This window comes from Sapajus apella, unplaced genomic scaffold (genome assembly GCF_009761245.1).
Source record: "Sapajus apella isolate SASKATOON/1434 unplaced genomic scaffold, GSC_monkey_1.0 scaffold114, whole genome shotgun sequence".
Taxonomy (NCBI): domain Eukaryota; kingdom Metazoa; phylum Chordata; class Mammalia; order Primates; family Cebidae; genus Sapajus; species Sapajus apella.
In genome coordinates this window covers 2166458-2193364 of record NW_022437054.1, presented here as the reverse complement: position 1 = coordinate 2193364, position 26907 = coordinate 2166458, and the positions used below count along the sequence as shown (strand labels likewise).

Sequence of the window (26907 nt, the reverse complement as noted above, 5' to 3'; positions counted from 1 at the left end):
ATGCTTAAAAATAAAGTTTAAAAGCCATATGTTGTTTTTTACTCTAATAAAATTCCATGGCCTCCTTAATCTTGGGTTTAGATAAAACAGGTTGGATTTGGAAAGCCATGCTTGTGTTTTAAATTAGGTCAAGCTATGTTTTATGTGTTAGCTGATTCACTAGAATATACGGGTCTACACAGAATCTGAACCAGTAATCCTTCACACTGAAGTCTATTTTTTTACTTTAAATGGTTGGAAAGAACATAGCATGCTTAAAAAAAAAGAGCGTTAAGTTTTAAGGGTCAAACAAACCTGAGCTCAGATCTAGATCCAGCCACCTAATTGTTGTTTGGCACGAAAAAGCATTTACAGATACATACCGGCTTCTCCATCTATGAGATCCTTACTGTACAGGGTTATTACCACGTCCAGAAAGCGGATACGCAGGGAGAAGCCCTGTGTGGTTATATGGTAGCTGCAATGGTGTTGACGATAATTCGGATAACTTTCAACGAAAGACAAATGTGGGCTCCTGTGGTTAACTGCTCTCTAAGCACTCACTGTTTTCTCCATACCTCTGTCTAGTGTTCGAGGGGAGTAAGTAAAAATGTCAGATGAATATGCCTAATTTGGTAAAATGATATGAATGCTTAATTGTCCCCATTATCGAGTTCACCTGATACTTTCTGAAACTGGTACCAAAGCACTTGTGTTGGAAGAAGCGGTTCACCTTCTGAAGCTCCTCCCCTTTTCTTCTTTGGGTATTCATTATAAATCAGTCATGGTTTTATCTAGATTGTTAACTAAGATTACATTTAGCATATAATAAGATCTTTCTGTGATGACTCCATGGAATGCTACTTACAATAGACTAGAGAAGGCTAAGTTCATGTTTGATATTCATTCCAAGGATGTGGTCAGTGATCTCCATGGATTGTCATTGATACATCTGAGCAGCCCTTGCTCTTTCACGCACCGCCTGATTAACTGCATAAAGTGAGCACATGCAAACAAAGCTGTTCTTTGCTCCAGCTGCTCTCATCTGCATTGTCATTGGCTACATAGCCCAAGGTGGAAGGTTATTAGACAGCCAGTGAACACATCGTTGGCATAATCTCATCTTATTGATTGGACAAGTCCCTATTAAGTCACCTTTCTGGAATACTTGGGGTTTTTCCATTTTCTTTCATAGACATTCATTCATTCCCTCACTTAACACATGTTTATCATGCACCAGCTAAGTGCCAGGAACCCTTAACAGATGTTAAAAATACAAGCAAAACTCCCTGGACTTTTAGTGGGAGATGTAATTGGTTAAGATAAAGGCAAAGCTGCTGTAACAAAGAGACCCAGAAATATCATGGCCTAAGTAAGATAGAAGTTTGTCTCTCTGTTGTTTAGCAATTCAGCCTGGGAAAGCAGCTCTGCATCAGGATGTCTCAGAGCCCAGCTTCCTGCCCCGTGTGCTGGGCCAGCCTTGGACATCTGCTTCCCACAGAGTATCAAGGCTTGGCTGCTGCATTCACCTCCCAGCTCACGGTGTGGGCGGGGACAAATCTAGGTCAAACAATGGCTCCCTAAATGGAGCTGGCCCACACATAACCCACACCGCTTCTGCACACTTTCCTCCCCATTGACTCTAAACTGGACATGGTCAGGCTCAGCTGCAGAGTGTGACTTCTTGCTGAATCTAGCTTAACCACAAGCATGGTGGGTGTGTTTGAGAAGCGGGGGGGCTCTCCAACTCCTACCTTGGGAGAGAATGACAATGAATGAAACAAGTAAAGTATACAAAATGTCAGATGATAGTCAGTGCTGTGAAGGAAGAGAAAGCAGGGCAGCGGGTAGGAAGTGCTAAGGAGAGACTGCAATTTTAAGTAGTTTGGTGGGAAGCCTCACTGAGGCAGTCACATTTGCGGAGGGACTCCAGCAGCTGAGGGGCAGCCCTCGCGGTGGCAGTCTACGGGAGCATTGCAGACAGAAGCACTGACAGGTGAGGAAGATCTGTGAGGGGGCAGGGAGTTTGTTGCAGGATTTGATTGTACTGCGGGGCACGTGCTTTGGACATGGTGAGTTGAGATGTATCTTCATCCACGCGGAGGTACCCAGTAGGCTGTGGGATATGTGACTCTGGAGTTCAGGAGAGCAGATCAGACTGCAAGGAAAATTTCACAGTAGTGAAATACAGCATCCTACTTCATCTTTCATGTAAATGTCATGCTCATTTCTGCAGGGAAAACACAGCCAGACCACAGTGACCATGTAACTTGCTAGACAGCAGATCTGTCGGACTGTGCCTGGCAGCTGGTTCCGAAGGAGGTCACCTGCTCTAATAGAATGTTCAGGCCCTTCCACCTCAGTGGGTCTAGGTGTCTGCATGAGGAGCCTGTCCAGGGAGGAAACTGAGATTAAGAGTCGTGAAAAAAGTCTTGCTTGTGGCCAGGGTAGAAAGCGGCAAGAGCCAGGTTTTGGACACTGGTTCTCTTCCTCCCAAGCGGCACCGCCTGAACGGGGCCCTTTGTTAGGAAAATTCTCCAGGAAGAAGGATGTTTTGTTGAGCAGGTTTTTAAACATTGCATAGTAGGAAGTTGGAGGGGTTAAGCAAGTAGGGAGTAGCAGTAGAAGGCAGAGGAGGGAGCCTGGCAAGCCCAGGCGGAAGCCAGCTGTGACTGCCTCTATGTGTCCTTTCCCATTCCCTCCCTCCACAGGCCCTTTCCAGACACAGTCACCTCCACAGAACACCCCCCTCCCTGCCTCAGGACATCCTGTCATTGCTTAGCATGCTCACTGCCCCCACGTCTGATCAACAATGGCCCCTAATGCAGACACTGAGACCACGGTAAGGCAGAGGACCCGGAACATCTCTGCGGGCAGGTGAACTCCTGCAGAACCAGCTGTCATGCACACTCAGGCAGCTCTGCTGTCTGGAAAGCCCTGTGACTGCTCCGTGACCTGGTTCAGTTCTCCCCACAGAAATGAGCATGGCCCTTACATAAACAAACATGAGCTATACTTTGGTTATCATTACCCGACAGAATGTTTCGATCTCAGAAGCTACCTGCATCTGTTGGGCAGTGCGGTTTACTGGAGGGGCTCAGAAGGCCCGATTCCAGTTTTCAGGCTGCCTCTGCTTCGCTGGGAAACCTTGAGCATGTGATTCAAGGTCTTGATTTTCTTGGGTATCAAACGAAGCTCACCAATGAACATCTACCACTTCTTAGTGAGGAGGGTGAGTCACTGAAGCTATGTGAGAAGCAGTGTCTAAAGAAGCTAGCATGAACATTTTAGCCACCTCTGTGGCTTGCAAATGGGTCCCTCATTTGCAGCATCTGAGAAGCTGCTCTTGCCTTTGTCCTGTGAGACAAATCTCTCCAATGCATGTGTTTCAAGGCTTTCCAGCTATTCTTGAAGCTCTTTAGGGGATGAAATGTGGGGAGAGGATGTGGATTTCTGTACCTCAGTTTACCCCAAAGAGGTTCAGATGGGACTTTATAAAAACACTTGCCAGACTGTGCTGGAGACCTCCATTTCCTTTTCTTCTATTAAGATTTTCATCCAACTTATTTAATGCTTGGTAGGATGTCATACTCATAGCAGACACTCAGGACATAATTATTAAGTTGTGTTGAACTCCTAAGGAGATGCATAATATAAAACTGAACCCATGTAATATATGTAACGTAGGTAAAATTTAAGCTGAAAGAAAACAATCCTTGCTCTGAAGTAAATTGCTAAAGTGTACTGCCAAGATTATGGTGGAATTTAATAACTTAATTGGTTAGAGTAAGAAATACTTTGTATTCCGAAAAAGTTAAAAACTTTCCAAGGCGTGTGGTTATTCCTATTTCCACTTATTCAGAAGTACTGTCAGAATCCTAAAAAGATATGGGCAGAATTCCTGGCAGGCATTCATTGTGCTTAGTGAACTAGGACGGGGCATTAGTCAAGGCATGTGAGTGGAAAGAATCTTTCATCTCAGTGTCATTGCCACAGGTTAGCAAAACAATACCTTTTCCCCTAGAGTAGAAGGGTTTTTTCCTTAGGAATTATCACAACATCTCAACAAAAACTTTACAGAGTGGAAGCCACTTTATATAGCTAGTATAAATCTGCCCCCCTTGGCACCTTATTTTTGGTTTTGGTTTTTGTTTTTCGCTGCTCAAGTCAAAAAGAATTATAAGAAAATAGATTTTTACTTGAAACTAAAAAGAGTTCCTTTCTAGAACTGTTCTAAAATCAAATGATACTCAGTCCAATCTCCCATTTTTGTCTTCATGGCTATATGCGACAAAGCTAAAAATGATGAACCCCTTTCCTAGAAAAAAAAAATTTGCCCTAAGTGTTGTCATAAACTCGACATATAAACAAGAATCAAGAATGTAGTTTCTGGACCCCTGCTTCCCATGAGGACTCTGAGGGTGTCTGAATCCATAAGATGTCTATTGTTATATAGGTGTCAAAAATCAAGAGGTAAAAGTTGTTTTTCTTGTTCATCTTTAGATGCTACTGCCTCGGGAAATGTGTAGAGAAAGGGCACATTGGATGTACTTTTCCTTTGAAACTGATATTACTGTGGCAACCAGATATCGCTGACATTATAGCATTGCACCTTATAGTATTAGATACATGTTAACAAGACATGTTTAGAGAATATAAATCCTGAGTTACAAACTACCAAATTAAGAAGAAAATCTTCACTCCGGGGACATTTTAACCTATCTGTAAGTTAGAGACAGTTCTTTTATATTAAGGAAAATAAGTTACTGAATATATTTTAGAAGGGTTTTAAACAATAAGAACTTAAAGGACTCTAATTATGATACTACCTTAACCTGAAATTTCTATTCTCACCAGGATTTTTCTGAACATCCAGTGCTGTGTCAATTGATGAGCTCAACAGTTACAGCAGTTGAGAACTTGGAAGTCCTCCCCCACTCAAATCATGTATTAAATTTCATTTTTATGGCAGCTCTCGCTAAAACTCCATATTGTGTAGGCCTGGGTTATTTGACCAACAATTTAAGCTAAGGAGATTCCCTGAAGTGAGTGCCTTCCTCACCAGTGTAAATGGCAGTCTCCCACAGCTTCACCATTTGGTCCAGATAGATAATGCTTTCATTTCCAAGTCACTTCCCCTCCTCTGTAGCTGCTATTTCAACTTGCGTGGGATGCAAGTTCCTCTCCAGTTACGCATTTTCAGTGTTTGCACAGCTGTGTTTGTGCTCTTAGGTCCTTTTGTGACTCTGTCCACTGATAGAGGCTGTTTCAGATTAGATTTAATCTCTATCAGGTCAGGGGTGTCATTTAACTTGCTGTAAAACAAACATATAGTGTGTGCTGTTTGCTTATTATAGTGTTCTATAGAGTTAGAGGTGATCAAATCTATCTTGTGAATATTAAAAATGTTTACAAATAAATGTCCTTTAAAATGCATGATTGGATTATGAGTCTTATTCATCTAAACCCAAAACATATGATGTGTGTACCTTCCCAGGTGGCAATAAGAGACCATCATATGTGTGGCCTAGAATCACTGAGACTGGAAATACCAAGACTCATGCTCCAAGATGACAGTTCGTGCTATCCTGCATTTATGATTCAGTAATATTAACCCAGGTGTTTCTCTCTGGCTCCAGCCTCAAGTGTCATACAATCTTATTGGAAGTGAGGAGTTTGTAGCCAGGAAGTAGGAGAAAGGGACCAGATGACAAATCGGCTTGTGTTTGGGTGCCAACTTGTACAAATGACCTTCAGTCTCTAGAGTTGCCGTGTCCATTACATAGCCATTAGCCATGTGTGGCTACTGAGCATTGGAAGTGTAGCTAGTCTAAGTTGAGATGAGCTGTGTCTGTAAAACCATACCGGATTTTGAAATTTTAATACAAAATAGAGAATGCAAAATATGTTATTAATAATTTTTATATTGAATACATATTGAAATGCAATATTTAAGAGATATTGGCTAAGTAACATAGACTATAGTTAATTTTACCTGTTTCTTCTTCTTTTTTTTTTTTCTTGAGACAGGGTCTCTCTCTGTCGCCCTCTCTCTGCTACTCTTTAAATTTGGTTTCTAGACAACCTGAAATGACATGTGAAGCACACATTATACCTCTATCTAGAGTAACCCTCAGTCAAGGGACGTCTCCCGTGGTGAGCGGCGCTTGCCAGGGAAGCAGAGTGAGGGCCCCTCAGCTCACTCAGGGGGTCTGCTTGGGAAAGAGAAAGTGTAACTGCCCCTCTGTGTAGATTTCATGCCCCTTTTAAATATATTTCTTTCAGATTATTTTGGGGTTAGTTAAATAGGATATGCTGTTTAACTGCACTGGATATAGATCTCTGATTTAAATGAGTTTGTTTATTCTGGTGCCCTCAGGATAATTAAAATGCTAATTATTATCATCATCATTACAGTGGCTAATGATTCTACAGCACAGCCAGTCCTACACACTTTACATGACTCATGAGTCAGTAGCTATTATTACTTCCATTTGAACAGATGGCAACTTGAGACTCAAGTCAGTGTCTCAGGGTCACACAACAAAGGTAGAGGTTCACCCAGGCCAGGGGGGGCAGAATCTGCCCAGAACCACAAAGCAGTACTGCCTCTAAAATAACATCTATTCCTTGACTCTCTTAGCACATGAGTATGCCTGCCTCCAAAACTTAGATGTTTTCTCCAAAACTTAGATGCTTTCCAGTAGGTTAACAGATAAGCCGTTCAGAGATGTTTACTGTCTCAAAAATTGAGGTCTACTATAAGCTTCTGGGTGATCCAATTCCTTGTTTTCTCCTAAAGTTGCCCAAAAAAGTGTACATGCATTCAGTCTGCTTTAAAATGTGGTGTAATTCCAATTAAATAAGAAACATTAGTTCCCTGCCATATGCCAAGTACTGGGCAGCCAGAGATAAAGATGACAGACTCTTGGCTCACAAAGAATTCTGCTCTGGTGGAGCTGAAGGCAGATTCTAGCAACACAATGTGTTGGGGGGGGGTGTGTCTGTAGTGCTGTGGGAACAGAGGAGAGGGACACCCAGCACATTGTGGGGTGCCAAGTAAAGGTAGTAGGATATGCTGTTTAACTGCACTGGATATAGACCTCTGATGTAAATGAGTTTGTTTATTCTGGTGCCCTCAGGATAATTAAAATGCTAATTATTATCATTACAGTGGCTAATGATTCTACAGCACAGCCAGTTTTACACACTTTACATAACTCATGAGTCAGTCATTATTACTTCCATTTGAACAGATGGCAACTTGAGACTCGAGTCAGCGTGTCAAGGTCACACAGGTAGAGGTTAAAGACATCTTCTGGGTGGAGGGAATGCTTGAGCCATCTTTAAATGTCTTGTGTCAGTTTTCTCACAGTGTGAGAAGGCCACTGGTAAAGGTACCCACCAGCTGCACCATAAGCACTGCATCTCCAGTTGTGCAGAGCACACTGACCCCATTCTTGTGGTTTCAGGTGCCAGCAAGGTCAACCTGGTGAAGATCGCATCCACGGCCTCCAGCCCACGGGACACGGCACTGGCTGCTGTCATTTGCAGTGCTCTGGCCACCGTCCTACTGGCCCTGCTCATCCTCTGTGTCATCTATTGTAAGAGACAGTTTATGGAGAAGAAACCCAGCTGTAAGTTTTGAGCTCATTCCATTTCTTAGCATTTGGGGGAAGGACATTTATGACATTGTTGCGCAAGTGTTTCTCAAGAGACTTGGCTGAGACCAGCACCAACAAGCAGTGAAAGAACACAGGGCACAGGAAACACAGGTGATCCCTGAACAGCAGAGGGCTAAGGCAGCAGGTGAAAATCTGCACGTCAATGTTGACCCCCCCCAAAACATCTTGTATGTTATTTTTCTTTTCCCAAGACTAAGTCTTGCTCTGTCACCCAGAATGGAGTGCAATGGTATAATCTCAGCTCACAGCAACCTCTGCCTCCTGGGTTGATTCTCCTGCCTCGGCCTCCTGAGTAGCTGAGACTACAAGCGCCCACCACCACGCCTGGCTAATTTTTGTATTTTTAGTAGAGATGGGGTTTCACCATGTTGGCCAGGCTGGTCTCGAACTCCTGGCCTCAAGTCATCTGCCTGCCTCGGCCTCCCAAAGTGCTGGGATTACAGGTGTGAGCCACTGCACCTGGCCTGTTGTATGTATTATACCTTGTATTCTTACATTAAAGTAAGCTAGAGAAAGGAAATGTTATTAAGAGAATCATAAGGGAGATGAAATAGATTTACTTTTCATTAAGTGGAATTAGGTCATTGTAAAGGCTGTCATCCTCATCGTCTTCAGGTTGAGGGGGCTGAGGAGGAGGAGAGGGTTGGCCTTGCTGTCTCGGGGTGGCAGAGGCTGAAGAAAATCTGTGTGTAAGTGACCTGTGCAGTTCAAATCCACACTGCTCAAGGGTCATCTGTAGACCTCACTACAGATGGCGCAGCAAGTGGCACAGCTTTGTAAGGAGACTGACAAGGCTGTGATGTCCCTGTGCCAAGAGGCAAAAGTAAAAATCATTCTCAGTATTGGCAACATTAGTAACTTACATTTTGAAGTTTCTTAACAAATTATTTCATGTTTGTGCCTCCATGTAAGAAGTCATCAGACATTGGAAGGATAGCTGGCTTATTCTTTTTTTTTTTTTTTTTTTTTTTTTTTTTTTTTGAGACGTTGTTTCGCTCTCGTTACCCAGGCTGGAGTGCAATGGCGCGATCTTGGCTCACCGCAACCTCCGCCTCCTGGGTTCAGGCAATTCTCCTGCCTCAGCCTCCTGAGTAGCTGGGATTACAGGCACGCGCCACCATGCCCAGCTAATTTTTTGTAGTTTTAGTAGAGACGGGGTTTCACCGTGTTGACCAGGATGGTCTCGATCTCTTGACCTCGTGATCCACCCGCCTCAGCCTCCCAAAGTGCTGGGATTACAGGCGTGAGCCACCGCGCCCGGCCAGCTGGCTTATTCTTTAAAAATATGAAAGCTGGAATGGCACAGATCTGCATTGGATGTTCACGGGACTCTCCTAGACTGTGTTCCCTGACAGAGTTCTCACCCCTCATTTAGGGTCTCTGCGATCGCAGGACATTCAGTACAACGGTTCTGAGCTGTCGTGTTTTGACAGACCTCAGCTCCACGAATACGCCCACAGAGCGTGCTGCCAGTGCCACCAGAACTCAGCACAGACCTGCGGTAAGTTCAACAGGGAAGGGTCCTCAGGAGGAATGGAGGCAACCACAGAACTGGAAGCAGCAAGAATGGGTCCTGGTTTATTCACCTCACAGCGAGGTGGCTGTGTTGAGTCTTCTAGTTAAAACTAAGCTTGATTAATTATTCTCCACTGCCTCCCATTGGTTTGGATGTTTTGAGTCTCTTAAGTATTAAAAAGGAAAGAAGCATCCCGTTAAAATTCTAGAATTTTTCAGCAACTTCTGGGGCATGTTTGTATTCTTTGTTTTGAGTCAGTTTAATTAAAATCGCGGTAACCTTTTGTAGAGTAGGAGTTTGTATCCTTTATGGATACAAATGCTAATATGCCTATTTTTAGAATTTCTTAAAGAAGGGAGAGCTGAGAAGTCCATTTTAAGGTTTTATACAATCATCATTGCCTCTTAAACTATTGACAGAATGATAGTTTAGGAAAGTAATTCAAAGGGAAACTCATCTCTAGCTTGAGCAAATAGGGGTAATACCAACTTTTTAACTTTTATTTTAGGTTCGGTGGTACATGTGCAGGTTTTATATAGGTAAACTCATGTTACATGTTTATTTTACAGATTATTTCATCACCCAGGTATTAAGCCTATTACCCAATAGTTACTCTACCCTCCACTAGACTCCTAGTGTGTGTTGTTCCCTTCTTTGTGTTTATGTGTTTTCATCTTTTAGCTCCCACTTATAAAAGTAAGAACATGTGGTGTTTGGTTTTGTGTTTCTGCATTAGTTTACTGAGGATAACGGTCTCTAGCTCCATCCATGTTCCCACAAAAGACATGATCTCATTCCTTTTTATGGCTGCATAGTATTCCGTGGTGTATATGTACCACATTTTCTTTATCCAGTCTGTAATTGATGGACATTTAGGTTGATTTCATGTCTTTGCTATTGTGAATAGTGCTGCAGTGAACATTCATGTGCATGTGTCTTTACGGTAGAATGATTTATATTCCTCTGGGTATATACCCAGTAATGGGATTTCTAGGTCAGGTGGTAGTTCTGTTTTTAGCTCTTTGAGGAATTGCGACACTGCTTTCCATAACGGTTGAACTAATTTACACTTCCACCAAAGTGTGTAAGCATTTTCTTTTCTCTGCAACCTTTCCAGCATCTGTTTTTTTTTTTTGACTTTTGAATAATAGCCATTCTGACTGGTATGAGATGGTATCCCATTGTGGTTTTGATTTGCTTTTCTCTAATGATCAGTGCTGTTGAGCCTTTCTTCATATGGTTGTTGGTCACATGTATGTCTTCTTTTGCAAAGTGTCTGTTCATGTCCTTTGCCCAGTTCTTGATGGGGTTGTTTTCTCTTGCAAATTTAAGTTCCTTATAGATGCTATGCATTAGACTTTTATCAGATGGATAGTTTGCAAATATTCTCTCCCATTCTGTAGGTTGTCTGTTTACTCTGATGATAGTTTCTTTTGCTGTGCAGAAGCTCTTATGTTTAACTAGATCTGATTTGTCAATTTTTGCTTTTGTTGTGATTGCTTTTGGTGTCTTTGTCATGAATTCTTTGCCCATTCCTTTGTCCAGGATGATATTGCCTAAGTTTTCTTCCAGGTTTTATACTTTTGCTTTTTACATGTAAGTCTTTAATCCATCCTGAGTTGATTTTTGCATATGGTGTAAGAAAGGGGTCCAGTTTTAATCTTCTGCATATGCTAGCCAGATATCTGAGCACCAGTTATTGAATAGGGAGACTTTTCCCATTGCTTGTTTTTGTCAACTTTTTCGAAGATCAGATAGTTGTACATGTGTGGCCTTCTTTCTAGGCTCTCTATTCTGTTCCATTGGTCTATGTGCCTGTTTTTATACTAGTGCCATGCTGTTTTGGTTACTGTGGCCTCTTATAGTTTGAAGTCGGGTAATGTGATGCCTCCAGCTTTGCTCTTTTTGCTTAGAATTGCCTTGGCTGTTCAGGCTCTTTTTTGGTTCCACATGAATTTTAAAATAGGTTTTTTCTAGTTTTGTGAAGAATGTCATTGGCAGGTTGATAGTAATAGCTCTGAATCTGTACATTGCTTTGGGCAGTATGGCCATTTTAATGAAATTGATTATTCCTATTCATGAGCATGTGATGTTTTTCATTTGTTTGTGTCACCTCTGATTTGCTTGAGCAGTGTTTTGTAATTATCTTTCACCTCCCTGGTTAGCTGTATTCCTACCTAAGCATTTTATTCTTTTTGTGGCAATTGTGGATGGGATTGTCTTGCTGATTTGGCTCTCGGCTTGGCTGTTGTTGGTGTAGGCTTGGCTGTTGTTGATGTAGAGGAATGCTAATGATTTTCGTACATTGATTTTGTATCCTGGAACTTTGCTAAAGTTGTTTATCAGCTGAAGAAGCTTTTGGCCAGAGACTGTGCGGTTTTCTGGGCATAGAATCCTGTCGTCTGCAAACAGGGATAGTTTGATTGCCTCTCTTCCTGTTTAGATGCCCTTTCTTTCTTTCTCTTGCCTGATTTCCCTGGCTGGGATTTCCCATACTATGTTGAATAGGAGTGGTGAGAGAGAGCATCCTTGTCTTGTGCCAGTTTTCAAGGGGAATGCTTCCAGCATTTCCCCAACAAGTATGATGTTGGGTATGTGTTTGTCATAGATTTCCCTTATTATTCTGAAGTATGTTCCTTCAATACCTAGTTTATTGAGAGTTTTTAACGTGAAGGGATGTTGAATTTTATCAAAAGCCTTTTCTGCATGTATTGAGATAATCCTGTGGTTTTGTCTTTAGTTCTGTTTATGTGATGAAGCACATTTATTGATGTGTCTATGTCGAACCAACTTTGCATCCCAGGGATGAAGCCTACTTGATTGTGGTGGATTACCTTTTTTGATGTGCTGCTGGATTCAGTTTGCAAGCAGTTTGTTGAGGATTTTTACACTGATGTTCATCAGGGATATTGGCCTGAAGTTTTCTTTTTTTGTTGTATCTCTGCCAGATTTTGGTATCAGGATGATGCTGCCCTCATAGAATAAGTTAGGGAGGTGTCCTTCCTTCTCATTTTTTTGAAATAGTTTCAGTGGAAATGGTACTAGCTCTTCTTTGTATATCTTATAGAATTCGGCTGTGAGTCCATCTGGTCCTGGGCTTTTTTTGGTTGGTAAGCTATCTACTATTGATTTAATTTTGGAGCTCATTTTTGTTCTGTTCAGGGAACCAATTTATTCCTGGTTCAGTCTTGGGAGGGTTGTATGTGTCCAGGAATTTATCTGTCTCTTCTAGGTTTTCTAGTTTGTGTGTATAGAGATGTTCATATTAGTTTCTGATGGTTATTTTTATTTCTTTGGGGTCAGTGGTAACATCCCTTTTGTCATTTTTAATTGTGTTTATTTGGATATTCTCTTTTCTTCTCTATTAGCCTAGTTAGTGGCTTATCTTATTAATGTTTTCAAAAAAAGAACTCCTGGATTTTTTCACCTTTTGAGTAGTTTTGTATGTCTCAATTTCCTTCATTTCAGCTCAGATTTTGGATATTCCTTGTCTTCTGCTGGCTTTGGGAGTGATTTGCTTTTGCTTCTCTTATTCTTTCTGTTGTGATGTTAGGTTGTTAATTTGAGATCTTTCTAACTTTTTTGTTTGGATGTTTAGTGCTATGAATTTTCCTCTTAAAACTGCCTTAGCTGAGTCCAGAGATTCTGGAATGTTGTATCTTTGTTCTCATTAGTATCAAAGAACTTCTTGATTTCTGCCTTAATTTCAGTATTTACCCAAAAGTCATTTAGGAGTACCTTATTTAATTTCCATGTAATTGCATGGTTTTGAGTGATTTTCTTAGTCTTGACTTCTATTTGTATTGCACTGTTGTCTGAGAGTGTGTTTAATACTAACTTTCTTTGTTATGTATTTATATTCCTCAGCACATGTTTCTACACTTACACATCCCACTCCTCCCCACCCTACCACCTCACCTCCTCTGCAAATTAAAATCCTCTATGGCCAACCAGCGTCTCTGGAAGTCTGCCCCAGTTCCCTTGTTCTCTTACTACTTTACAATTCTGTTAGCATCCATGGAACCCATACTAATGGCACCGTTTTGATTAATAACCCATCTATATTTATTTTAACCATATCCCATTAGATTGACTTGTCCTCTTGGAACTAATCTTTCTTCTCAAGAAATTGTCAGTTTCATGTTGTATATACAGCCATGCATCGCTTAATGATGGAGATACATTCTGACAAATGCATGATTAAGTGATTTCATCACTATGTAAACCTTGCAGAGTGCACACAAATCTAGATGGGATAGCCTACTACACAGCTAGGCTATGTGGTGTAGTCTATTGCCCTAGGCTGTAAACCTGTACATGTGACTGCACTGAATCCTGTAGACAGTTGCAACACAGTGATAAGTACTTGTGGATCTAAACATAGAAAAGGTACAGGAAAAATATCGTATTATAAAGTTCCGGGACCACCATGGTATAGGTGGGCCATCATCATTGAACAAAACATTGCTATGTAGCACACAGCTATATGGAATAGGAAGCTTTTATTATAATTCTTTTTCCGCTAATTATGACTATCTCCTGTTTTAGGAATGAGTGAAGAATAAAATACACTTTCTGTGGTATGTGGATCTAGTTTTGCCTTTGCCTACATAGATAAGACTCTTCAACACTATTAGTGGTAACTGTGCGATCCTTAAATGCCCCCAACCATTACATTTTCCTAGAAATGATACCATGGACACTGTTTCTAGAGTCAGAGTAAGTGGGAATACTTTCTGGAGAGATGAACTCTAATTTTAAATTTTAAATGTAATAAAATGCAGTTTGTGTGAACTCTGCCTCACCTTACTTCAGTCTGAAAAGAAAGATTAAATATACAGATGGCCTGTTGCCTGTCCTCCTAACAGAACTCAGGGGCTGGAAATGACCCCCATGCCAACGCCCTGCTTCCGTGCAACTTATTTCAAGCGCTTCCTTTTAATGCCAGATACTTTTTTTCCTTTAAACTTTTTATTTTGACATAATTTCAGGAATTTGATGTAATTGCAGAAATATTGAAAGCGTAAAACAAAGAATTCCCACGTATCCTTTATCGAGATTCCCCAAATATTAACATGTTATCCCATGTTCACATTTGCTTTATCTCTCTCTCTCTGGGGTGTGTGTGTGTGTGTGTGTGTGTGTGTGTACTTGTTTTTCATTTTCTATTTTAAATTCAGTTGCAAATACTATGTCCCTCTCCCACTTAGTACACCAGTGTTTGCTTCCTGAGGACAAGAACATTTTCTCTCACGTAACAACAGCACAGTTATTCAAGCAGGAAATCTGTGTGAAATCAGTGCCATTCCATCATCTGCAGAGCATATGCGTATTTTCTTAATTGTCTCAATATTGTCTTTTCTAAGAAATACTTACTAAATAACAAAAGAAAATTATGAAAGCTGCTGTTGCATTTAGTTGTCAAATCTCTGGTGACTTTTAATCTGGAATGGTCTTCTAATTTTTGTGTTTCATGATACTGATTTTTTTTTTTTAAGTACAGGCCAGTGCTTTTCAAAATTCTACGGTTTTGTAAAGTGACCCTCAATTGGGGTTTGTCTGATGTTTCCTCAGGATTAGATTCAGAAATACTGCTGAGGGATACTGGGTACTCAGCGCATTGCATCTGGAAGCAGAGCTGTCTACTTGGTCTATGCCTGGTCAGGCTAACCTTGGTCACTTCGTTAAGGTGGTGTCTGCCCGGTTTCTCCACTTTAAAATGTCTGTTGTTCTCTTTGTAATACATAAATATCCCGTGGAGGATACTTGGAGACTGTGTAAATATCCTGTCACTCCCCAACTTTCACCCTGTAGCTTAGCATGCTCTGATGATTTGTACTGTAATCAGTTGTTACTATGATGGTTAACAAATGCTGGCTTTCTAATTCCATTATTCTTTCCACATTCATTAGTTGGCTTCCTATGGTAAGAGGGAACTTTCCTTTTCCATTTATTGATTACCTTAGTGTAGACTCGTGGGCTGTATTCAGTGAGCTGCAGCCCTTTGGCATCATTGTTTATTCTGACGCTCAGGTTGCCCTGCGTTGGAAGTCCCTTCAGGCTGGCTCCTGTGCCATTGTGACACAGCCCCACTATTCTTTGAGCACTTTCTTTCTTTCTTCCACCAAAGAAGTCCCAGGCTTATTGTGTACTTTCCCGAGAATGAGCCATTTCTACAAAGAATGGCAATGCCTTTTGCTTTAAAATAATTTTGAAATGTCGCATGGTGAGCATGACACTTGTTTGTCGGGTGGCTGTGAACCCTAGCGAGTTCAGAGTGGTCAGAGCACTGTATGTTTCGATGGGACAGACGGAGGCCTTGCTCTGAGGGAGACTCAGATGCAGCCAGGCCAGTGCCTTCCTCTTTCACGCTGGCTTGCAATTGCAGCTCGATATTTGGCATTTATTTCTTAAAAGGGAGACTATCGTTTCATAATACTTTTTCCTGTTTATAAAAGTAAAGAGATATTCCTTATGGAAAATTTGGATACACACACATAGAGATATATATGTAAATGTCTATTTTCTCCAAGTCTTCCTCTGTGTATGCGTGTGTGTGTGTGTCTGCGTGCATTAGTGTGTTTGTGGTTCTGTAAATCAGAATGATGTATCTATGCATAGACACAGTGGGAAATCAAGAAGGCTGTTCAAAAAGGTGAGTGGTTATTTTCAGCTTATAGGATTGGGAGAAGATTTATTTTTTAATTTCTTATCTAATCTGTTTATATTTTAGATTTTTTCTTCAACACTTTATATTATCTTTGTAACACAAAATACATCCAGCCTCAGTGATATATTCAGTTTGTAAAGCTGTGTGCACACATCTACTTATTCCCTAAGTGACATTCCCAGCAATAAAAAGAAATAGTGTGTCTGTGTGTATGGAGTTAGAGGGTTCGAACATTCGCGCTCTCATCTGTGTTAGGAGGCCGCTCAGCGGGAAAGCTGTCCTGCTCCTCCTGTCTTCAGCGGGGCCGAGAGTCTCGTTTCATGCTCTCCCTCAGACTGCTTGATTGCTTTCCCCACTTATTATTGTAGGGAAGTACACATAACATAAAATTCACCATCTTAACCATTTTCAAGTGTGCAGTTAAGTGGCATTAAGGACATTCTCATTGCTATGCAACCATCACCACCATTCACCTTCCAGAACATTTTTCATCCCCCCTAAACTGAAACTCAGTCTCTATCAGACAACAGAGGCTGGTCTCCCCCTTGCTCCAGCCCCCAGCATCCACCTTTCTTCTTCTGTCTACTCTCGGTAGCTTATATAAGTGGTTCATCATTTGTTTCAGATGAGAAAAAACAGAACTTTATATTCCCTTTCCCCCAGAAGTCACCCAAGGGGGAACATCTGCATTTCCAAGAGCAGTGTTGAAGTGTTATTAAAGAGGAAGCTTCTGGAGGGGGTCCTGCGCTTCACACCTGTGCTGTCTTCCTAGGGCCGGTGCGCTTGTTCCCATCCTTGTGCTGTGATGAGGCCTGCAGCCCCGACCGGGCGACTCTCAGCTGTGGGGTGCATTCTGCGGCCAGCCTTCAGGCGAGGTAACTGGGTGCTTTCAATCAGTTATTTCATATCTTACTGTGCAAATATGCATTCTGCTAATTTACCAATTTTCATCTAATTTACCGATGGAAACATTGCCTCTTAAATATTATTGACATTCTGGATATTGGTGGGGCACAATTCTCAGGCAAGAATTAGGTAGGTCTCTTAAGATCACTCACATCCAGTGCAGCATTCTTTATAGTTTACACTCCATTAACTTTATTTTTGTCTTATGTTTGTGATTTTTGACACCTCTGTCATCTGTAAGTAATTAATATGTAAATAATTTTTACCCAAGGCATGTTATTTTAGAATTTTAGAACAGCACTCAAGGAAACTCAGTTGAGACCCAGGAAACTGCATGTTTTAGACAATGGATTAAGTAGAACTATATTAATTAGAAGGAGGTGTCAAAATTCAGTTTTAAAGTAAATGGAGTAATTGGACTTACTGGACTGAGGCAAGTTTATGACAATAGGAAACACCAGAATTCTGACTCAGTAAATTGCTATTTCATCTGGAAGACCTAAAATTATAGCCGACGTGCTGCTTTGTGGTAGTGTTTTTCTCCCGTCGAAGACTTTAAGCCCTTTTAAATGTGTGTGCAGAAACGCAAGCCCAGCTGGGGAGATGGTGCCGACTTTCTTCGGGTCCCTGTCACGGTCCACCTGTGGCGAGTTTTCAGACGCCTGGCCTCTGATGCAGAATCCCGTGGGTGGTGACAACATCTCTTTTTGTGATTCTTATCCGGAACTCACTGGAGAAGACATTCATTCTCTCAATCCAGAAAATGAAAGCTCAACGTCTTTGGATTCAAACCATAGTCAAGATTTGGTTGGTGGGGCTGTTCCAATCCAAGCTCATTCTGAAAACTTTGCAGCAGCTACTGATTTATCTAGATGTAACAACACACTGGCAGAGCCAGCATCAACTCTGGATGCGCTAGCTACGAGACGCCAGCTAGATCAAGAGAGTGGTGCTGCCATCCACCCAGCCACTCAGACACCCCTCCGGGTAAGACAGCAACTGTGTTCTCTGTGAACATAGCACTGATTTATGGAAGACCAGCATTCTGTTCCCAGCATAAAATTTGGGGAAATCTGATGAGATTTTTTTGCGTCTTTCATAATTTCTTCTCTGTTGTAGAATATGTTTCAAAATAAATTTCAAGTCTTTTTTTTTTTTTAAACTAACACAGCTAATATATAAGAGTAAAGTGGACAGCTGATTCTTTTCTTCCTCTTTGTAAATGCAACCACTTAGCACCACACCTGCTGCCTCCTTCCCTGGTTGAGAGAGATGAGCTGGGTATGGGGCATCTTGCAGGCAATTCCTGACCTTCATTTCTTCCTGTTATATGTAATTATAACATATATACAGGTATTGATTGACTTAGGACCTATGCAACTTACGACCATTCGACTTTACAACCACAATCACTAGCCACGACTGCTCCACGTCTGGCAGCGAAAACGTTGTCCAGCTGGGCGTACGACAGTGCAGACCAGCTTCCAGCAGCACTACCAACTCCACGTGCACCATTTCAACTGTACATATAGCCTACTCAACTTACGACCAAATCGTGTTACGACCGGTCTGTCGGAACCAATCGTGGTCGTAAGTCGAGCACTAGCTGTATTACTTATGCCCAATACTGTACTTAAATATACTTCGCTCACTGCCAAGTTTATGTGAATTTAGGTCTCCTAAAGCTACTCTTTTCCCTCCTCTCTCTTTAGCTGTTGTTTTCTGGATCACTCTGCTTTGACTGGTTGATTTGGTTGGAAATTGACTGTTGGCTGTGACCTGAGGCCACGTCCTAAGACCCTCTCAGGCAGAATGGTTTAAAATCAGGTCTGGGTGGAGTGAGGGTGGCACCTGCAGAGAAATGGGGGCTGTCTGCATGTTGCAAAGCTGGAGGCAGCAAAGGATTCGGGGTAACTGGGCACATCTCTGCTTTCTCCAGGTAAGGACATGGCCTCTGCGGAATTTGACATTATGTTTGTGAACATTTCCTTAAATGGGAGCGCATGTATTGTTAGTGTAAGTTCTAGAATAGCATCAGCCTTGAGTGTAAAAGGGCAGAGTCACAGCAACAGACCAGCTCCCAGGCCCACAAGACCCTGCCCCGCACAGATGGCACTGCTCTCACCACCTGTCCCTCCCCGCCCTAGATCAGGGCTGTAGGTGCTGAGGAGGCAGCTGAACCCGCTCCAGAGGGGTCTCGCTTCCATGTGGCTCTATTCTGGCCTGATCATAGCAGAGACAGTGCAGAGTCAAAGTGTGAATGCAGATGTGTTCCCTTAAAAGATCACTGCATTAGTTACATACTGATGTAAGTCTGCAGTACTTATTTTTTCGTTTTTTGTTTTTGGGTTTTGAGATGGGATCTCTCTGTGTCGCCCAGGTTGGAGCTCAGTGGAGCGATCACGGCTCACTGCAGGCTCAAACTCCCCAGCTCAAGCCATCCTCTCACCTTGTTTGCTTTTTTTTAACTACCAAAAAAAATAAAAAATCTCTGGAGAATTTATAGGGGATTCTGTAGAGAAAGCATTTTTTGCCTTTAGAGGGTAAAAAATTGGTTTTGTTCTCCGAACAGAGAAATGGAGACGTATGAGAAGGGAGGTGAGTGAATGCAGGAAAAATAAATTAGGCAGTTAAGAGGCGCAGAGCACCTGCCTCTGAGCTGTGCCTGGAGTTAGGAAAGCTGTTCACTGATCTTGCTGTTTTGAGCCATCCGTAATTTGTAAAAATTTTTATGATAATAAGAAAAGACTTAAGAATTAACCTAGTTGAGTGTAAGTCTCAAGAATGGACTATGCCCCACAGAACATGGGAACTGAAAGGGCCCAGCAGCCCAGAGCAGGTAACAAGTCCTCCACAGCAGCAGAGTGTCCGCTGGTGGGTCAGAGGATGCTGGAAACGGGAGGAGCTCAGCTGCCTCCCAGGGGCTCTACATGAGGGGCCCTCACCATGCATCGTCCATGCCTCTCTTGATAGGAGACCATCTGAGAAACTAGGGTTATGGTGCTGCCGGCTGACTGATGACTGTTTTTCAGAATTTTGTCAGGAAACAGAATTACCACTCACCTTAATTTTGTAGCTTGTATCCAAGTTTGTGATGTCAATTGCTGAGACTAAAGAATGAAACATCTTCATACCAGGTCATACCGGAGCCAACTCACTGCCTACCTTTTTCTGTGTAGGTTGGTGGTGTGGTGGGGACAGGATTGCTAAGCGCTGTCATCACAGCTGTATGAACATGACATTTTAGAAACATGTTTCAGTTAAGATTGGCTTGTCATGAAGTATTAACTATTTTTCAAAGACACTCATGGTAGTTCTCATGATTTATATATACTTTCAACTCATTATGAAAAGAAAGTTGTAATTATCTAAAATGAACCTGATGAGAAAATATTACATTCAAGTTGCACAGCATAATAATTCATTAACAAAAGTTTTTACTAACTTTTCAAGAGATATAGTCCTATAATTATTGGATAATTTAGGTAAAGCTAAGTATGACATTGAATTTTAAAAAGAAATTGTTAAAATACAAACCATTTTGATTTTTCCCCTACACTAGTAAATAATATTTTGAGCCCATTTTAAGAGATAATCATTTCCAGATTCTGAAAGAAAAAAAGCCTTCTCTTCAGTCACCCTTACTGATCTGTGAAATGTAGCAAATGAACCTTAATCTTCAAAAGAAAATAGGAGCCAGCAGCTACTGTAGGCCTTTAGGGGTGTGGTCCTCCTCCTTATTTCAAGGTCCAATCAAGTATTTAACTCAACTGGTTTTGCTTTTGGTTTTTTTTCCCAATCTAAATTCTAAAAACCAACCAACATTTACCCAAACAGGCTAATTTTCCAACTAGAGAACACATTCACTTCTCATAAAGCATCTGATTTTAGTCTGAGGCAGCAAGATGACTTGAGCCCAGGAAGTCAAGGCTCCAGTGAGCTAGGATGGCACCGCTGCCCTCCAGCCTAGGCAACAAAGCAAGACCCTGTCTCTCAAAAAATAAAATAATTTGATTTCAGCTGCTCACTATTATGAACCAAAGCATCGGGCTTCTCGTTAGCTTTATCCATTCCACAGGTTCATGTTCAGTTAGCTCGGCTCCATGTCGTGGCTTGTTCATAGCTCAGGAAAACGACATGTGTCCATCTGTGGGTGGATAAGGAGCAGCTGTGGCTAAACAGCACTGTCTTTATGTACTGTGAGACCACGATTTCAACGCATGATGCATTTGTTTCCAGAACCTGCATTTTCACACACTAGTTTCTTGTGGGTGATTTAAGATCACCCATAATCTGATGATAGTTACGGTTCTAGATAAAGCACATAGGTGTGAAAGCCTTCTTTAGTCTGTATGACTTAAATTTTAATCAAGTTTTTCCTATACACGTCTCTCCAGAATGGAACAGAACTGAGATGTTTGGAACATTTTTTCTGAGATATTTGAGAGAACAAAGCCAGCCTGTCTACTTACAGGAAAAGCATTTCTTGAAGTTGTTTTTAATGCAACATTTAACATGTCAACAGGAACAAACAGAAAGAAGGTCAGAAAAGATATGAGGGGACGGTGGCTCAAGCCTGTAATCCCAGCACTTTGGGAGGCCGAGGCGGGTGGATCACGAGGTCAAGAGATCGAGACCATCCTGGTCAACATGGTGAAACCCCGTCTCTACTAAAAATACAAAAAATCAGCTGGGCATGGTGGCGCATGCCTGTAATCCCAGCTACTCGGGAGGCTGAGGCAGGAGAATTGCCTGAACCCAGGAGGCGGAGGTTGCGGTGAGCCGAGATCGCGCCATTGCACTCCAGCCTGGGTAACATGAGTGAAACTCCGCCTCAAAAAAAAAAAAAAAAAAAAAAAAGATATGAGGGGAGCTGGGTTCTAGTTTTTCAAGCTATTGAAATCTCCACTTTTTCCTTATTGGCAAAATGAGGATAATTTGCTTCCCACAGAAGGGTTAATGTAGTTATTATAAACATGTCAGTTGATCAACATATTTAATAAAACCATCTCCTGTTATTGGAAGTATTTCCGAAGATTTTACTTCTAGATAACCTCCTCAGATCTAGGAATAATTTTTTTGCATACACTTGCCTGGTATGTCACCAGTGCCAAATGAGTGGTGAGCAAGTTAGTGAAGGATTAATACATGAAATTAATGTTCAGTGGTTTCACTTGTCCCCTTCCTGCATTGAGGTCAGTGCCCTTTGTGATGAGGACATGCCTAATGGCTACACTTTGCTGAGGATATTTTCCCCATGAGGATGGTGAGTATTCTAGGGAGATCGTTATAAGAGAAATCTTATTCCCTACTATTTCTGAACTTTCTCTAATAGTTTAATGGAAGTTTTACATTCAAAGACTAAGTTGGCAGATAAAGAATGGCACTGTTCATTCATCATCTTTGTTCTTTGAAAGAAAGGAATACAGAATCCTAAAATATTTACCTACAAATGCTTTAAAGGAACACAGCACAGAAGAAAGACGCTTTAAATGTTTGGATATGGTTGAAGGCCCACAAAAGAACTGTTTGTTAATACATTATGATTGCTGTGGGTTACAGTATCATCTTTTAAGTACTCTGCAGAAATTGGGTGACTGTGAATTGTTATGAAAACCTTTATTTTATCCTGAGATCACATGGGTAACTGGATATTTGGATACTACTAAATGATTTTCTTGTCCATATGCTCTTAAATTCATGTATACTATTAGTAAAAGTTATGCGTAATAATTATCCACCATCGAAATTTATCAGAATTAATTTGCAAGACATTGTTTTTAAAACGTCCTTTCTGTTTCTATTTTAGGAATCTTAAAGGGCCTGCTTCTTTCTGCAGTTGAAGTGTGTGCTGGCACCCAAAGAGTACTCCTTTGTTAGGCTTATGGACTGAGCAGTCTGGACCTTGCATGGCTTCTGGGAAAAAATAAATCTGACCCAAACTGATGGCGTTTTAAGCCTTTCAGCCAGTTGCTTCTGAGCCAGACCAGCTGTAAGCTGAAACCTCAACGAATAACAAGAAAAGGCTGTGGGCCGACTTATGATATTCTGCATGTTTCCTACATAAGAAGCTTCTCTGCCACAAAGTGACTTCAAAGACGGATGGGTTGAGTTGGCAGCCTACGAGACTGAGGACATATAACAAGAAACAGAAATGCCTTCATGCTTATTTTCATGGTGAATATGTTTTTACAAGACTGAAGACTCAGTATACTTTTTCTTTCCAGAAATATTTTCATATCGCCTATGAAATGTCAGATAAATTACCTTAGCTTTTATGTAGAATGGGCTCAAAAGTGAGTGTTTCTATTTGAGAAGGATACTTTTTCATCATCTAAACTGATTTGCCTTGGTGGTTAGTGTGGCCCACATGTTGCCTGCCTAAATCTTGGGTTTATTAGATGAAGTTAACTGAATCAGAGGAATCAGACAGAGGAAGATAGCTTTTTCCAGAGTCTACACTTCTGACCTCAGCCTCCTTCTCACGAACACCTGCTGGTGCTGATCTCAGAGAGCACCTGGGCTGGGGAATGTGGTAGAGAAAAGGCAGCCCATTGCCCGGAGTTAACACATAGTGTAGAGGCTTGTGTGCAAAGGCTGGCATATTTATATGAAAATTCGTTGATATAGAAACTCTTGTTGCATCGGTCCCTCTGCCTGAGCTTAGAAGATTCAGAATTTCTTTTATAGAAAAAGGGTATTTATAAACATAAATGATCTTTTACTTGCATTGTACCTTGTAGTAAAGGCTGTAGAAACTACAACATGTCAGGTTCCCCTCCTCCTGAAGTAGTTTCCATGAGAACAGACCACATGTTAGGACTAGAAGAAAACGCAGAGTTTGTAGGGGTTTAGAGGAACCAGGACATCGTCATGCTCCTTCCAGTCACGTGAGGTTAGTTAGCATATCATCTCCTACTTTAGCCATCTGATGTGGGATTTAAGAGGATGGTGCTTCTTTCTATTAAGGTGCTCCGTCCCCTACCAGCTTGGTATTTACACACTAGCATTGTCTCTAGAGCTAAGGCAGAAATTAACCCCATTCAGTCACGAAACAGGGAATGGTTTATTTGCTCTTAATCTTTATGCCCTGTAGAAGACTTAATTGAAGAGGGTTTATTTTTTAGACTTTTGAACATCAGTATGTTCAAGTGCACTATGAATTGTCCTGCCCAAGACACTGTCTTTTAACATTTAAACTGAATATTAAAATATAGCCATCTTTCCTAGGACATTTGTATCTTCTCACATATTACCCATGTTTTTCTCTCTTTGTGAGCTATGAGTAAATTTTAATGAGCGCTCTTTCTTGTGGCCTTTTCTCCATAGTTTTAGGTTCTGATATGCATTTACTAGCTTGCCTGTGTCTGGTACATCTCACGACCTCAATTCCCTCATCTGAAATAGGAAATAAGAGTGCTTCATTGCAACCCCCAATCTGTCATGTCAACCTAGTGCCCAGTCACAGTTAATTGACTTTTCCTGTTTTCCTTTTTTTTTTTAAAGCATAAACTAGTGGTCCTTTGGTAGTCATGAACGCTTAGGAAAATTGCCTTTAGGACATGTAAAATATTTAGGATTTGACCACACAATGGCTATGAAAATGCAAGGAGAGTTTCCTCGTGTGACCTCACCCGTGATTCACATACGTGCCGCTGTTTGCAATCTGGTCCTTTCTGTTATGGCAGAGGGACGATGTGAGTAGGCTGGGCTGTGTTCCTCGTGGAGCCTGTATATATTTTCCATATGTACAGCCCTGATTAACTTCAAGGATAAACACTTGCTGGAGAAAGTCAGACCGATGGGAATGAGACTTTGGCCAAAAATCCTAAAACATCATTTTCCATCAGTAGAGAAATGCTTTGAGTTGAAAAATGATTTCATTTGCTACTGAATTTGAAAAATCCTGGGTAATTTTTACCAAAGTGAAGATATTTTACTCTACCTACTCTAGAAATATACAGCAATGTTCTATTTTGCACTCTTTGTGTAACATTTTGTAAACATTTGAGGAAAAAAATCCAATTTGCACTTCACTTTGTTGGAATATCCCATAGCACTCAAAAAACTCAGCTGCTAGACTGCTGATGTCACGAAGGCTGCATGGGTGTAACTGCTGTGGCCTCTTGCGCTGCAGAAGCTCATTGACAAGAATGAGACAAGGATTTCAAGAACAACCAAGTCAAGTCATGGATTTTCTAATTTCATGTATATGGAATATATTTTTAAATAGAGCTTTTTCTACTTTGGATAAAGTGTTAATACTGCTATTACCTAGGTTAAGCACTACCGTCGTGCTAGTAAAAAAGAAAGGAAAGGAAAACCATCATTGCTTTAAAATAGCTTAAATCAATTTAAATCTCATCATTACTGTGCAAATTTCATCACCATTTACATACTGGAATTTATAATTGTGTAAATTATCATTTTCTTAAATAGTTTTGTAATATCTTTTTTATTTGTGAATAAAATTGTCACCTGGTATTCTTATTTATGTGTTCAGTGAGAGAATGATTGATTTCTTGGATGCAGACATGTTTTTTTCTTTCAGAAGTCTGTCGGAGGGCCTTGCAGAGTTCTGCTCCCTCTGGGCACAGCAGCTTCTGCCTGTGGTCCCAGTTATTCAAGAGGCTGAGGCAGAAGGATCATGAGCCCAGGAGTTTAAGGCCAGCCTGGACAACATAATGAGGCCCTGCCACTAAAAAATCTGCTCCTTGGGATGGAACCCTCTCTGGCTCTTCAGGCTTTTGGAGGGTGATTTATAATCCTCACTGGTGGCCTGTGAGGGAGAGCTTGGGAACATAACCAGGCCATCAGGCTGCTGGAAGATCTCTGCGACCCCTGAGAAGCTTTGGCATCGAGGTCTTATCATGGTCTCTTCATTTTTTTCCCTTCCTTTTATGGCACAAAGAGGGAAGGAACTAAAGAGAAAGTTTTGTATCCTTCTTAATGGAGCTCAGCCAGGTGTCCTGCAGAGGGACGCTGAAGAGAGGAAGCCCGAGACTCCCACAGAGGAGGCGTCCTTCCTTTTCTTCCCTCTACTCAGTAAAGCATTTAAGGCTATTATTAGGTTTTGAGAGAGGATTTTAAAATTCCTGGAAAAAAAAACTTTAAAAAATGTTAGGCTGGGCACGGTGGCTCACACCTGTAATCCCAGCACTTTGGGAGGCAGAGGCAGGTGGATCACGAGGTCAGGAGATCGAGACCATCCTGGTCAACAGGGTGAAACCCCGTCTCTACTAAAAATACAAAAAATCAGCTAGGCGTGGTGGTGCGTGCCTGTAATCCCAGCTACTCAGGAGGCTGAGGCAGGAGAATTGCCTGAACCCAGGAGGCGGAGGTTGCGGTGAGCCGAGATCGCGCCATTGCACTCCAGCCTGGGTAACAAGAGCGAAACTCCATCTCAAAAAAAAAAAAAAATGTTAAAGCGACATCTGCTCTCTCAGCAGGTGAGTTTCTGCTGTTGACTCTGGATTCTCTGAGAAAACGACATTGACTTCTTCCCCCCACCATGCCCCCACTCACACCCAGCCCCACAGAGTATGTGGACTTTCCTGGTGTCCATGGAGACTGATTTAGCTTATGGGCACCATAAATCCATTAACTCTGAGAAAAATAACTCAAAGCTAATAAGGTTCTTCCTGGTCTGAAGTATTCTACAGAAATAGCAATGGCATATTTTCATTATTACCACTCTTATTAAGGTCTCTGCAACTGGCTACTTGTTCTGAATGTGTCCCATTTTAAACTAAGAAGTTATTGTCTGATTTCTTATTTTTTTAATTTAATTTAATTTGATTATTTTTCGAGACAGAGTCTCACTCTGTCACCCAGGCTGGAGTGCACCTCCCAGGTTCACACAATTCTCCTGCCTCAGCTTTCTGTGTAGCTGGGATTACAGGCACATGCCACCACACCAGGCTACTTTTTGTGGGGTGTGTGTTTGTTTGTTTGTTTTTGTATAAATGGGATTTCATCGTGTTGGCCAGGTTGGTCTCAAACTCCTGACCTCAAATAATTTGCCCACCTCAACTTCTCAAATTGCTGGAATTATAGGCATGAACCTGGCCTTGTCTCATTTTTAAAACAAATTTGGAGCCAGCTAAGGTCAGTAGATCGAGCTTAAGTTTATTATTCGGTGTTGAAAGTGA

At 41.4% G+C, this 26907-nt stretch overlaps 1 protein-coding gene across 5 annotated transcripts in view; it reads left to right on the top strand.

The window, feature by feature from the left end:
• The window catches only part of TNFRSF19 (TNF receptor superfamily member 19), a 110412-nt gene extending 85166 nt beyond the window's left edge, over positions 1 to 25246 (top strand). For 2 of the 5 annotated variants that reach the window (XM_032260086.1, XM_032260087.1), the window contains exons 6-11: positions 7452 to 7616; positions 9040 to 9165; positions 16623 to 16725; positions 17338 to 17743; positions 21952 to 22022; positions 22566 to 25246. In XM_032260086.1, the coding sequence (XP_032115977.1) occupies positions 7452 to 7616; positions 9040 to 9165; positions 16623 to 16725; positions 17338 to 17743; positions 21952 to 22017 (866 nt within the window). In that variant the 3' untranslated portion in view covers positions 22018 to 22022; positions 22566 to 25246. Of the gene's footprint in view, positions 1 to 7451; positions 7617 to 9039; positions 9166 to 16622; positions 16726 to 17337; positions 17771 to 21951; positions 22023 to 22565 lie in introns of those variants that run through there. The other 3 variants (XM_032260089.1, XM_032260090.1, XM_032260088.1) reach the window with 3 other exon arrangements.
• The last annotated feature ends 1661 nt before the right edge of the window (positions 25247 to 26907 follow it).